At 47.5% G+C, this 13,504-nt stretch overlaps 1 protein-coding gene across 5 annotated transcripts in view; it reads left to right on the forward strand.

The window, feature by feature from the left end:
* AKAP13 (A-kinase anchoring protein 13) overlaps positions 1-13,504 on the forward strand; it is a 192,575-nt gene that overhangs the window by 97,292 nt on the left and 81,779 nt on the right. For 4 of the 5 annotated variants that reach the window (XM_042824004.1, XM_042824005.1, XM_042824007.1 and 1 more), the window contains exons 7-9: positions 222-411; positions 3,244-6,070; positions 10,016-10,092. In XM_042824004.1, the coding sequence (XP_042679938.1) occupies positions 222-411; positions 3,244-6,070; positions 10,016-10,092 (3,094 nt within the window). The remainder of the gene's footprint in view (positions 1-221; positions 412-3,243; positions 6,071-10,015; positions 10,093-13,504) is intronic. The other variant, XM_042824009.1, reaches the window with a different exon arrangement.

Consider the following 13,504-nt stretch of genomic DNA (forward strand, 5'->3'; position numbering starts at 1 on the left):
CTGTGAAATAGAGCTGGTGGCTGGAGTTAGCTGTAAGTCACCTTCATTTCCAGGATGGAGACGTGTGTGCGTGCGTGTTCAGCCGTCTGGCCCTGGAGCCTATGCTCTGCTTCACTTGGGCCATTGATTAGATGACTGTCCAGCGTGAAGAACAGCGTGCGTGTCCTGCAACGCAGCATTCCTTCTCACTCGCAGGTTAACCCGCACTGCTTTTATTTCAGAGAGGAAGCCACGGAGCCCGACTCGTGGAGTACCCTGTCTCACACTGTGCACACTGGGGACTACTGCGTCAAGCACCACCAGCAGCTCGATGTTTACACGCTAACAGCTGAAACCAAGGAAGGGACAAAAGCCAGCCTGGAGAGTGACATACGGCAGCTTCAGATGCACATGCAAAGCCACCAGCACATGGTAAGGAAATCCTTGTGGTGACTGAACGAAGGAGAAGTGTGTGTTTGCAGCAGCCTGGTACCTGGGAGGGATGTCCATGCATAGGAACCATTTGGGTGCATGTTTAGTAGTTAGTCTTGACAGAAACCTACCTTTTTCTCTTTTGTTTCCTGCCTTTACCTTTGTTTGGGGCATCCTTAGCACAAGAACACATAAGAAGGGCAGAGAGGAGTGTCAAGTTGCATTAGATGTGCTCTGGAGGGTCTTGGGGTCAGTAGGGGTTAGCACAGTAGATATGTCTTTGTCCAGGCAAGAAAGGGTCAGAGAGAAGAGTGAAGGGAAAGCCTTTGGGATGCTGATGGAGAAAACAGTGGTTTTCTTTGTGCCTGTGGGACTCAGGGGTCAAGCCAACCCCAGCCATGCAGTGTGCGTACCCACAGGCCTGTCCTTGCTGGGGCCCATGGTGGTTTGGTGACAGGAGCAGCGCTGACACGAGGCAGGGACTTTGGACATTTCCCCTCAGTGCCTGATAATCAGTGCCCAAGGGACTCATTCAGGAGAGGAAGATGAAGCAGCGAGACGCTTCTGTGCGATTTCTCAGAACCGCTCTGCATGTAGCATGACTGCCACTGTTTAATCACCCACAGATCTGCTGCTGGGGGGGGGTGTGGAGTTTAAATAACACTGCTCCTGGGGGTTTCTGTTCCCTTAACAAGCAAGGAGAGAACCGTTGTCTGCAGGAAAATGGGGTCCAAAGCTGTTGGCCACCCAAGCCGTCAGCACCCTTCTCTGAGTGGGTGGTGTTAATTACTCCCGACCTGAGCAGGAACTGGTGGTACAGCAGAACTTACCACGAAGTCTCTTCCCTGTGCTTCTCCTTTCCATCAAATAACACTGTACACGGCCAGCATATCGAGCTTGTTTCATGTTTGCTGGAGCGAATGCCAGACGTGTACATGTCTGACAATGAAATCACAAAAGGCTATGTTTAGACTTTTTCTTTCCAGCGCTGTTTCACTTCACATCTAATCTGATTTGGATTTGGAATGCAGCCCTGTAATTATTTCATTTAGGTTCATTTAGGGTCAGTTAGAAGCCAGTTGGCTTCCTTTGGAGACGGCTGTATTTTTCAGTCTGCTGGCAGAGCGACTTTGCCATGATGGTGCTGGGGCTGCTTTGGACCCTCCTGTTGAAATCCGTGCTCGTTCCAGAGCAAGTGTCCTGTTGTCTGCATCCATCCATCCATCCTGACCGGAGGCCAGCAGCACGGTGTTAGATGGAGATGGCAGCTTTGCAAGTCCATGCTGCCTGCCTCCTGGACTCACCTGCCTTAGGCTGCCTCAGAAGACACAAGCTGTGCCATGGCTGGCAGCATCATCAGCTGTGTGGGAGCGAGGTGAAGGGGTTATTTTAAATAGGAGAGCCATCACAGACACCAGAATTAGGTTTAGTGGTCTGTGATTCAGTGAGTTGGTGGCAGTGGTCACAGTTGCAAACCTCAGATTGTGGAAAAAATAGCAAACACAATATCCTGAGGGCAGCGGAGATCGTTGCCACTGCCTGTATATGCAAAAAATAAAGAAGTTTGAAATAGATTCATTAGAGTGCTGAATTTCTAGAGAGCTGCAGGCAGTCCTATCCTGCTGACTGAGAAAGCAGTGTGCCCTCTGAAAGCATGCAGTGAAAGCCCAGAGCTTGCCTTCAGAGCTGCTTCCTACAGAAAACCAAGGAAGCTCTGTGGGGTCTCCTCTGAAGGGCTGGGCTTGCTCATTATTTTAACAAATCATTTTTTTCTGGTTCCTGAACACTAGAATACAGCAGAGAGGAGAATAAAAAGATGATATTAAAGTAGAGATGGCTCTTTTTAAGTAAAGATTTGATTGTATCTAGCTATAAAGCATAGTGAATGCTGGACAAAGCGGACATGCTTGAAAGGAAATGCAGATTAGACAGGAACTGAGTACTTAGCTACTGTTCCACAATATTGCACATATTAATTTTAATAGGATGTTGTCATTTTCAAATTTTCGTTTCCACTTAGGAAATATATTTCAGATATTTAATTATGCATGCATTTCTTAGGAGGGATTAGATGATTACTTTGGTCCTAGAAATAGGAGACGAGTGGCTGTGAAAAGACATTGACAGCCGACTGCCTTGTCTGAAGTGGTGTTTCTACAGGAGAGGGAAACAGGGCAACACTGATCAGAACTGGGGAGGTGCCGTTGGGCAGGGATCTGAAGTTGTTCTCAAGCAATGTTTGCTCGGCCCTTTGGGACCATTATTTGGTAGATTGAATTCTGCTGTTTGCTGATCTTGGATTGAAGTGCACTGAAGAAATAAGTGTACAGCTACTTCAAAAGCAGTGACAAAAATGACAGAACCAAACTCTTTGCAGATGGTGTAGCAAGGAGTTAGAGGGACAAATTTCAGCTCTGGGTATTTTGGACATGCTGCTAGGAAGAAGGAAGGTGGGGTGGCACTGAAGGAGGTTATTCAGGGAGATGCTTGTTCCTCCATCGTTGGAGGCTTTTGGAATTTGGCATGCCAGAGTCATGCCTGATCTGACGGAGCACTGCTGATAGAGGCCAACTTCAGAGGGGAGGTTGCACAACCTCCAGATGCTTCTTCCAGCCAATGTTTCTGTTATTCTAATGATTTTAGTATTACTGCATAGCAAATCAATATGTGATGTTTGTGGTTCTGCCCTAGGGGTCGCAAGCGTCATGCAGGTGTACAGCAGGAGCCACATAAAACAGGTGTTTGTTAAGATATAGGTCTTATTCATGTTGAATACAGTGTAAGAGTGTGACAGAGCAAAATAATCAAAATTTTCTTTTTGCTTTTTAACAGAGTTCAAGGAAGCGGACGAAGATTGTACTGGGAGCCTCTGGAAATAGCTGTGGCAATGGAGCTGAGCCAGTTGGTCACTCAACTGCTTCATCTCAAAGCCTAGGAGGAATGCCAGAAGAAGGAAGGAAGGAAAGTCCATCTGATGTCCTTCACCTTGACAGTGGGCAGCTCTCAGACCAAGCCCACCAGGAGGACGAGTGCCCCAGTAGGTCACTGATAACTGGTGCTATTGATGCACCAAACGGCTCGCTGAGTCTGGGGGTGGTGGAGAGCCCAGAGTGCTCCTGTGAAAGCAAAAATACGGTGACGTTGTGTAAAAAGGAAGAGGAGGGGCCAGCCTCTGCTCAGAGCTCCGGGACTGTATCTGATGAGAACGGCTGCACAGTCAGCCCGTGTGCAGGCGTCAACGGTGCTGTAAATCTCCCATCCTGTGGAAATACAAATGAGGAAGCTGGAATGACATCTGCTGGAGTTGTTTTGGATCAAGCCGGGTTGTGCAGTAAAGATAGCACCCATCAGGAAGTGGGTGCTGCTGAGGAGTGTGCAGCTGAAAGTACTGTTGCTGTGGTTGAAACTGCCGGTGAAGCCCCAGCTTCCCGAGAGGGCGTGGATGTGGCCATGGGCCAGACCGAGTGCAGGAACTGTGCTGGGGCAGCTGACAGGGCGCCGGGCCAGCAGCAGGTAGAGGATGGGATGGCTGAGACCCCTGCAACGAGGACTGAGGATCCAGGAGAACTATTGCCAGCTGAGGAAGAACCCGCAAGTGTTGCTCAGCCCTTGCTTGATGGCTTTAATGGCACTGAATGTGCAGGTGGGGAGGATGCAAATGTGGGAGTGGTACCGGAGTGTGACAGTACAAATGCAAATGTTGACATTGATGTCTCTGTTGGTCTTTGCAAGAGTGGCGATAATGATAAGACTGGAGTGTCAGGCACTGATCTGGTAAACAATGGAGTTTTGGAAAGCAAAGGTGGTGCCTGTGTCAAGGAAAGGCCAAGAGTCACTGCGAGCACCAGGGCACCGCTGCCTTCAGTGAATGGAGTGAAGGTACCTGTGTGTGTGCCAGTGTTTCCTGATGCGGAAAGCCAAGACAGCAGGGAGAGTGTGGAACCTGAAGGGCAGGTGAAAGTGGGTAGCACAAATGGCAAATCCAGCTCACCCTCCCTGGAAGACAGCGTGGAAACTGATGGCCTTGATGCTAGAGCTGAAAATGGCAATATTGGTGGAACTAAACAAAGCAGTGAAAAACCCACACATTGCCAGGGGAGCGGTGACATTGCTGAGTGTATAGGCAAAGCTGTGGAGGGCAGTGGAGCCCACAGCAAGGCGCCAGTGGGAACTGATACCAGCAGCAGCAGAGAGGGAGGAAGCATAGATTCTGCAGACAGAGCTCAGGAAGTTGCTAGCTGCTGCCCTCCTGTTGATCAAACTACTGTTCATGATGAAACAGGGGACAAGTTAAAGCTGGATGGCACTCAGGGGAGTGTGCAGGAGCCCAGATTGCTCCCTCTGGAGGATGCGAGCACATTCTCAGCAGGGAAGGAGCCTTCGGAAGCTGAAGAGAGAACAGAAATTGCTTCAGGGCAAGGGATGCCCCATCCTGATGCAGGGGACCTGGCTTCAGGTCGGACAGGAGATGCTATAGTGGCACCTCCTGGAGAGGAGGCACCCCTGTGCAGTAGTGACCCTGTTTTACCTCCGTGTTCCAAGGGCACAGACTGTACAGAGGATAATTTTGTAGGCACACCCTTTGTAATTCGTAATGAAGAATCTAAACAAAAGCAGGAAGTGGCAGCAGGATCGGCTGAGCTGGCCCCTCCGCACAGCCAGGAGCGTGGCGGGGTGGCCGGCGTGCTGGAGGACTATGCGGGGGCCCCAGGCCCTCCTAAGCAAAGCCTACAGCCTCATGCTGAAGGAGAAGACACAGCCAAAGCTGAGAGGGAGGTCTCCAACAGCAGCCAGGAGCAGGTTTTGTCGGAGAATCTGCTTGCCACAGTTGTGAAATCCTCTGTCGGCAGTGCAGAGAGGCCCGCAGCCAGCAGTGATGCGGGTGCTGGGCTGGAGGAGCTGGGCCCCAACCAGGCTGGGACAGCAGGAGCAGGAGATAGCATCATGCAAGGAACTGGGCCAGCAGCAGGGAGTAACCCTTGTCTGGATGCCGGGCTGCCCCAGGAGCGTGGTCCAAACCTGCAACATGTCTCCCCGCGCAGCAGCACCCCCGAATTGAAGGATGCTTTGGCAATGGAAGCCCCAAGCCTTGCTTTTGAGGCTGAGGAAGCGTTGCAGATAGCAGCGGTAACCTCCATCACAGGGTATGAGGAAGAGCAGGGGGAGATGGAAAGTGTCCTTCCCAGAGCCACGCTGCAGCCTATTGCGGAGGAGCCCACGTGTGACAGTGACTCCAGCAGTGACACCATGGGTCCGGGCGGTGATGGCGATTCTGCTCCCACTTCGACAGCAGCACAGGGGTTGGTCACAGCACAGCCTGAGGGTAAGCAAAGCCAAGGCATATCGGAGCCAACCCCTTCACCCTGCTCCTCTGGCTTCAATGCTGTTGAGTCACCCGAGCATGTGGGAGTAAAGAGTTCAGTTTCGGCAGATGATGGCTCTTCTCTGGATAAAGTTCCTAAAATGGTAAAAAGTTTTGATGCCGTAGTTTTTGCAGCTGAGACCCCTTCATCTCCTGGCTTACCAGCTGAAGGAAAAGTGGGGCCTGAGCCCCAGCCTGCAGTGGATGTGGCAGCTGGCCTTAACGGAGAGGCAGATTTAAGATCCTCTGCCAGAAAGGACGTCAGCCAGGCCATTCGCGGAACCAAGCCTGCCACAGGTATGGAAAATCACTTCCTTTAATGCTGCGTAGCTTTCCTTTGTTGGTTTGCCTCTAGCATCACATCAGCAAAGGAAGGGAAGTGAGTGCAAGGGGCTGCTGTGCAGGGGAAGTGTAGGTGTCTGGAGTTTGCTTTTTTTTTTTTTTTTTTTTTTTTTTTTTTCCTCCTCCTCATCTGAGAGAGAAAACTGAAGCTACAGTTTAACTTGGGGTTGAACTTTAAACTTGGAGTTGAAAAGGATGGCACTTGGCTGGCACTTGAGGCCTGGAAAGGACATCATGTCATATGAAGCTGTGCAGAAGGGTTTCCAGCACATACATCCCTTCTGGGGAAGGGATGAATGGGAGAGATATTTAGACTCCCGTATTTTCATGCTGTGCTCTTGGGCCTTGAGGTTTGTTTGCTTAGTGCTAATTTGAGCTATTCCTTCACTTTTCCCCCTGTAGTTTTACTAGCATGAAATCAGAAGATTGAGCAGCGCTGCCTTGCATTTTCTTTCCTTTACTGAAACAGCTGCTGGTGTCCTTCTGAACTGTGCAAAGCCACTTCCTAATTGGTGGCATTAGGTCATTTAAAGAGAGGGCCAGCCCTGCCCCCTCTGCCTTTTCCTGTCTGCGAGGCTTTTGTCGGGCTGAACAGCCGGGTGTTTCCCAGTGCACTTCAGCAGGGTGGGAATGCAGCGAGGAGTCAGCGCCTGACTGCTGGGATCTGCTGGGAGGGAGCGGTGTGATGGTGGGGAGCACAGCCTCTGTGGGCACAGCTCAGACCTGCTTTTGTGCTGCATGAGCCGATAGAAAACCGCCTCAGGTAACGCCAAGAGATGGGGAACAAGTGGATGAATTGCAGGAGGGAGAAAGGAGCTTGTCACTGCAGCCTGGAGTTAAACTGTAGGTGAATTCAGTGCAGCTGGGCTTCCCTTTGCATCCCACCTGTTCCAGCAGCTGTTGGATGCAAGTGGCTGAACTTTCTCAGTTGCTGTTTTTTTCTTTGCTATGAGATAATTATACAGTGCATTCTCTTTCCCAGCACTGAATAAGCAAGCAAGCAGACAATAAGATAGAAATGATTTAAAAGCAAATCTGCTATGATATAAATCATGCAGTTCTAAAGTTCTAAGGTATTTCACTGACGTGATGCTGGGAGCTTTTCCTTAGTCTGAATACAGGAGAGACGGGTGGCATAGGCAGAATAACTGGGGGTGGGGGAAAGGTTTGGTTTATGGGGGGTCTCTGTTAGTAATGTTTTTTTCTTCGAGTTCTTTGAGCATTAGGAAGTTGACTTGTCAAGAGAGAATCAGTAAACGTTACTCAGGAGTTCACTAGTAAATACTTAGGATGGCGTCAAGGTGCATTAGACAGCTGCTTGCAGAAGGAAATTTGTTTTTGTGCTCTGGCAGTTTGAAGTTTCAATAGGATGGGAGTGGCTGTAAGGCAACACCTGGGAGTGTTAATGTGGGGAGCTGCTTGGATTGTGCCTCCTTACAGCTCAGATCTCTCTCTGGTTGGGTTCTTGGAGGCATGAGGCTGTGTAGAGGAGTTTTTAAAGGAGAAGGGACTCAAAAGCCCTATAGGACAGTAACTGAAGCAGAAAAAATATTAGTTGGAGACGTCAGAGGGGTGTTTGCTGGTGTTGCATGCATCACTCGTGTTGATGCCTGCTCTGTGTGTGTGTTTTGTGTCCTTGGTCTGTCAGGGCTCCGTGTGAATTCCTCTCTGCTGTGTCAGTCCTGCGGAGTTTTCCCCGCAGTCTGGGGCTGTGTGGAGCATTTTGTGAGTCGCTGGTGTGCTCAGAATGAATCAAATCTTGTCTCAATAGGCTACAATAGAGCCTTCTCATAGGAAGTGTAGGTCATGAGGCCATTTCTCAGAAACGCGTGTGGTCAGAGGCTTATTGTCATGCTAATTTATCAGAGACTCAATCAGCTGGTACTGCTGCTGCCATGACTCCAAATCAAAAATTGGATTTTTAATTTTTTTAGTTTGTATTTGTAATTATATAGGGCTGTGCTGACAAATGCCTCCAAGCTGATGCAGCTTCTTGACAGCAGGCGACTCCGGTGAAGTCAAGCTGTGTAGCTGGGGTCTGGTGCCTTATAGCCATTAACAAATACTGTAATTGTTACTGCTGAGGCCTCTTCTGGGAGAGATTTCCTGGATGTTCTTGCTATGGATCTTGAAAACAAACACTCATTGCGAGGTAGAAGTGTATCACCTTATATTTCACCTTATGGTTCCATGAATGAGTGCTTGCTACAGGCTCCTTTCCCTTGTAGAGTAGCAGGATGAACTGGTAAGAAATGACACTGATTATGTGTGTGATAAGGTGCTCTGTGCCCCCAGAAGCCTCTTATAATATTATAATGCTAGGTTCTGCTTTGGGGTTCTAGCTGTTCAGGTGCAAGTGGAGGAGTGCAAAAGAATTGAGCTGAAATGCTAACTGATGGCCTCACAAGGAACAGAATTCTTGCCACTACGTTCAGGACAGCGCAGTGCCACAGACACTGCTTGGGTTGTCCATGATCAGGGAGGGAAGTGTAATTAGTGTTTGTCCGGTGGGGAAGCGGAAACTCAGTAGCTTGTTCGGTTGTATGGAGGACATGTTGTCAGGATATGCTTCTCCTCACCATGGCATTGCTGTGACCCCAAGCTGTTCTCCCCATGACTATGATTTCTGCTTCTCTAATAAACGGGACTCTCAGAAACTTGTGTCATTTCTGAGAGTCTATCTGTAGCAGTACTCAAACTCACTGCGATGAAATTATGCCAACTTGAGTTTGTCAGTAGTGCCTTGCAAATATTCCTAAGACACCAGAGTCAAAAGCAGATGGAAAGCCAATCGGCAGCAGTGGTCACAGCAGCTTTCCAGTGGCCGTGGATCAAACCTCTTGCAAAATTGCTTCCTCAAATGAGAAGAAGTCACTGGAAATGTGCATCTCCCTTCAGGTGTTGATGTTCATTGGTTGTTTTTCGTAGAAGTCAGAAAGGGAATGGGATTCGGGCAGGGTTTTTAGCCCTAACGCATGGGTGGCTTTGCCAAATCATTGCACTGCTCTTCAGCCTGGGCTGCATGGCCATGGCACTGCCACAGACATAAATGAGTCTGTTGGACACACTGCTTTGCAGACAGGAATCCTGTCATTGAAATGTTTTTGGTTTTATGTTCATTCTTTGTGTTCACGTGTGTTGTGAGAGGTGTTGGCTTGGGGGAAAGAGGTTTTTACAGCTTTGATGTTAATGCCAGGGAAAGGTACACAGAAGGGAAGGAACCCTTGGGGAGTGGTGACTGATGAAAGCTTTTGTAGTTTTGCTGGGCAAAGAAAGCAGCTGGGATGGTGTTTGTACCACAGTGCTGGTGAAGAGTGGGAATCAGCTGGGACTTGGTGAACCCCACCAGACAAGGCTTTGCCCTCCTGGTCCCCCATCCTAACCACCATCTTTAAGGCAGGGCTGAATTTCTGAAGCTTGCGATTTATCAGCACTGAAAATAGCACTGAAAATATCAATGGAGAAGGCAAGGCTCATTTCTTGCAATCTCTTCAGGCTATGGTAAGAGCAAAAACAGCAAAAAAAACTTCAGTTCTTTTACTGGAGGGATGGGAGCCAAGTGAATACATGGAGAAAGACACGTGGATGTGCTCAGCCTCACCTAGAGCCTCCCAGGACTGCTCGGCGTGCTTCTCCCCATGCTTGTGCTCTTCTCAGTGTTTCCTTCAGCTCAGACACGACAGTTGTTAAAACTAATAACAAACAAGCAGCAAAGTCAGGAATGAAACCAGATGTTGGGAGTGAGATGGACTTGTTGAAGGGGTTTGGGTTTTTTGTTGTTGGTTCTTTTTTTCTTTTTCTTTTTTTTTTTGTGAGGCTGGTTTGAATAAGCAGAAGAATCTCAGCAGTGCTGAAAGGAGTTTGTTTTAAATTGCCTGTGCAAACCCTCTGTTTTCACAGGGAAGTTGAAAATGAAAACTGAAGATGAGGTGGATTTTATGAAGGACCCCAGAGAGAGCGCAGCGCGCGAGGAAGCGGTGAGTGTCATTTGTGCATTTTCACCTTCTGTTTTTTATGTGCCTTTTAAAGAAATGCTGCAGGTGGTCAGCAAAGCTCTGGTTTCCTTCTGCAGCCTTTGCAGGGCTGAACATCGTCAGTCGTGGTCACGTTTTGTTTCAGCCTTTTAAAAATAGCATGGGCTTTTTTAGCTCTTGTGTACTTAGCACGCTTTGGGTGAAGCCACACGGAGAGGTTGTTCCAGTCTGAGGAGTGCAGATTGGCCCCAAAGGTTCCTCATGAGGCAGTGCTGGATGAACAGAGTTACATTCTGAATAGAAGATACACAAAGAGGAGGGAAAGCCCTGGATTCTTCAGATAGGGGAAATGACAGCAAAAGGTTGTGTTGGAGATCCAAAATGAGTTGTGTCCTTTTCGCCGTTTCCCCTGGCCCCTCTGCTTTGCAATAATAATATAAATACTGGGCTTGAAAGGAATGTGATTTTGGTTTAAAAAGCCCCTAATGTGTGTTCTGCTTTACCAAGAGCTGAGTTTTTGCTCTCACCTTTCTTAGCTGTGTGCGCATTTGTTCCTACGTTTTATACGTAGCTTCTTGTTCCTGAAGAAAAGTATTTTGTAAATGCTGAATTGCTCCAAGCCTGTGTTCTTGCATGTTGCTGCTGAGCAGCTGTGTTTGTGTGTCAGCCTGCAATGATGAAGCTGTTAAAAAGAAAAAAAAGCACTGCAAAGATGAGTTAACACTGCAGGGTGGAGCACCAAAAACTTTGCTCATCCCACAGTAAAGCTCTTTAGGCAGCAGCACAGTCTTGCCAAAGCATGTAATAAAATCAGGTTTATTTTGTTTTTAACAAGTGAAGGCTTTATTTCTGTAGCTGTTTGCTCAACGACTTAGCCAGGGACTAGAACTAATGGCTTTTCGAGGTAACATTTGTGTGTCTGATATTCATTAATGGGATGCGTGAGGGTAAAGACGCAGATGTTGTTTTACTGACCCTTTATTAGAGATATCGTGACTAATACTCACGTACCTGGTAGTACTTTATGGCATATTTAGAAAGTGCAAATTAGAACCCGGGAATGCTCCCCGCATTTCATCTCAAGCCTCCGAAACAAGAAGGAAAAGGGAAGAAACACAGAGTCTGGCTTCCATTTTGCATGTTTGACAGGCAATGGGGATTTTTTGTGCGTTCTTTCTTCTCTTCTTCTCCACCCCTCCCGCCCCATCAAACACCTCTTTAGAAATCTGGCTTTTCTGGTGCAGGAATGGGAGTGTCAGGAGAATGGAAAGTTTGCTGCAGGACTGACACTGTTTCCTGTTGCTAAGTTCGACAGAAACAAAATAACAACTGCACTATATTAAGGCTGCTTGAAAAAAAAAAAAAAAAAGAAAGAAAATGGGTGGAAGGCTTATAAATAGAGCTTAATTCACACATGTAGGTTGAGCAGGGAGTGGAGCAGTGAAAGCAGGCGTGAAAGGCGCTTCTCCTGCCCCGTCCTGCCTCTGCTTTATTTAGTGCTGACTCTTTTGTAGCCAGAAGTCTTTCAGGTGCTCATTGCCTTCTCATTACCGGGCCATTTTGTGGTTAGTAAAAGTGGTTTTCTGGACGTGTTGCAAATAGAAACGCTGCTTGCAGCTGCAGGTATTCAACAGCCTTCCCCCTGCTTGCAGGAACTTGGGATAAGTTGCTGGGAAGTGTGTTAACCCTTGGATTGTGAGGGAGAGTTTTGCACCATGTTGTTTGCGAGGCGATGTGGACAGCTGTTTGTACACAGGGGCTGTTAAAAGCTATCGGCATCTAACAGGTGAAACTTTGTATATTGGAATCAGGCTGAATAACAAGAAGATAAAACATAATGGAAAAGAAGAGGGAAAATTCGTTCTTGTGTGTTGGTTTCTGGAAGCGTAGCATTGTCTGGGTTCTTGGTGCCAAGAAGCGTGCTCCAGTATTACAAGTATAAGATACACATGCTTTCCCTGCAGTCTGTTCAGAAGGCTTTGCTTGAGAGAGCTTCTTGTGCATGTCATGGAAAAGCTGCAGCTGAAAACTGTTTAGGAAAATAATGGTTTGTAGGGTTGTAAACATTGAAAAGGAAATAATGGAAAAATATTTTTTTTCCAATTAAAACGGGCTTTTAAAGTGTCTGTTTCTCCAGAATGTTTTCTCAGCGGCTGTATTTATTCAGCTATAGAAACTGTACCACGAATTTCCACGTTCCCTTTGTGCTGGATGGGAGGTGCAGTCAAACCCCAGCGCTCCTCACCGGGAGGCTCTGCTGGAGCTCAGGGGGGCTGGGAGCAGCTTGATGGGATCTATTAAAATCAGACTTTAGCATTTTGTACACTGAATGACTTCAGAACCTTAACTTTTAAGGGGAAAGCTGATTTGGCTTTTTGTATGCTGCGATATCAGAAGTAATTGGGAATTGGATCCTGGTGGCTGCAGTGGTATGAAAGTAAAGCGAGGTGGGATGAGATTTACCCCGCTGTCCTTTTCTTCTTGTGCTGCTCACTGAAATCAGTTTTAATTCATTCATCACTGAATCTTTGTCTTCATGCAGCTGCATGGATAATGTTGCACTTTGGGGTTCATCTGGGTTCCTTTTCCTTTGTCTGAGCCTGTGGCTGACAAACTGTAGCTGGAAGAGCACAAAAACACAATTAACTGGGGAATGGTTCTCTCTTGTATTGATTCCATTACACGGATCCTATTAACTTTAATGTTTCCTACCTTCACCACATGAGTTAGTTTTGAAATGAACATCTGTATTTTCAGAGGTTGCAGCTGACCAGATAAACACGTCCTTGCAAAATGTTTTTGTGCGGCACAAAGCTTGTTCTGCACTCCCAGATCTCTGCTCATCCAAGTACTGCTGTAATAGAGCAGCTTTCTGGGGAGAGCTTGCAATATTTCAGTCATGGTTTGGAAGAGTGAAATGTGTTTATAAAGCTTTCAGATGACATCAGGTTGGGAGGGGTTGCAAGCACTGGAGAGAGCAGGGTTAGAGTTCAAAGTGACCTTGAACAACCAGAGGGTAATCCAGATAAGAGATGAAGAAAGATACAAAGTGTGCAGAGAAGAAATCAAAGTACTCGCTTTACTAAGTCAGGATTGCTGGAGAGTGATGAATAGAAAATGACCAAGGATTTTTAGAGGGCTGCAAATGAAGTGTGGACTATCAGTGAGATGCTATTGCAAAAGAGACGGATCCTGTTTTGGGCTTCTGCAAAGAATGTCATCCTAAGACACAGGAGGTGACTTACTCATGTGCGGTGCTTTGCAGGCCTCATCATTGTCATCCAGTCCAGTTTTGTGTCTTGCTCCAGGGAAGACGCAGAGGTTCTGGAAAGTGTCCAGAAAGAAGATTGAGAAACGTGAGAAGAGTTTGAAAGAACTCACTTTGTTCGGTGTAACTAAAAGAAAACTGTTGTGC

The sequence above is a fragment of the Centrocercus urophasianus genome, unplaced genomic scaffold (genome assembly GCF_019232065.1).
Source record: "Centrocercus urophasianus isolate 14NV4802_14NV808 unplaced genomic scaffold, USGS_Curo_1.0 seq_23, whole genome shotgun sequence".
Lineage (NCBI taxonomy): Eukaryota > Metazoa > Chordata > Aves > Galliformes > Phasianidae > Centrocercus > Centrocercus urophasianus.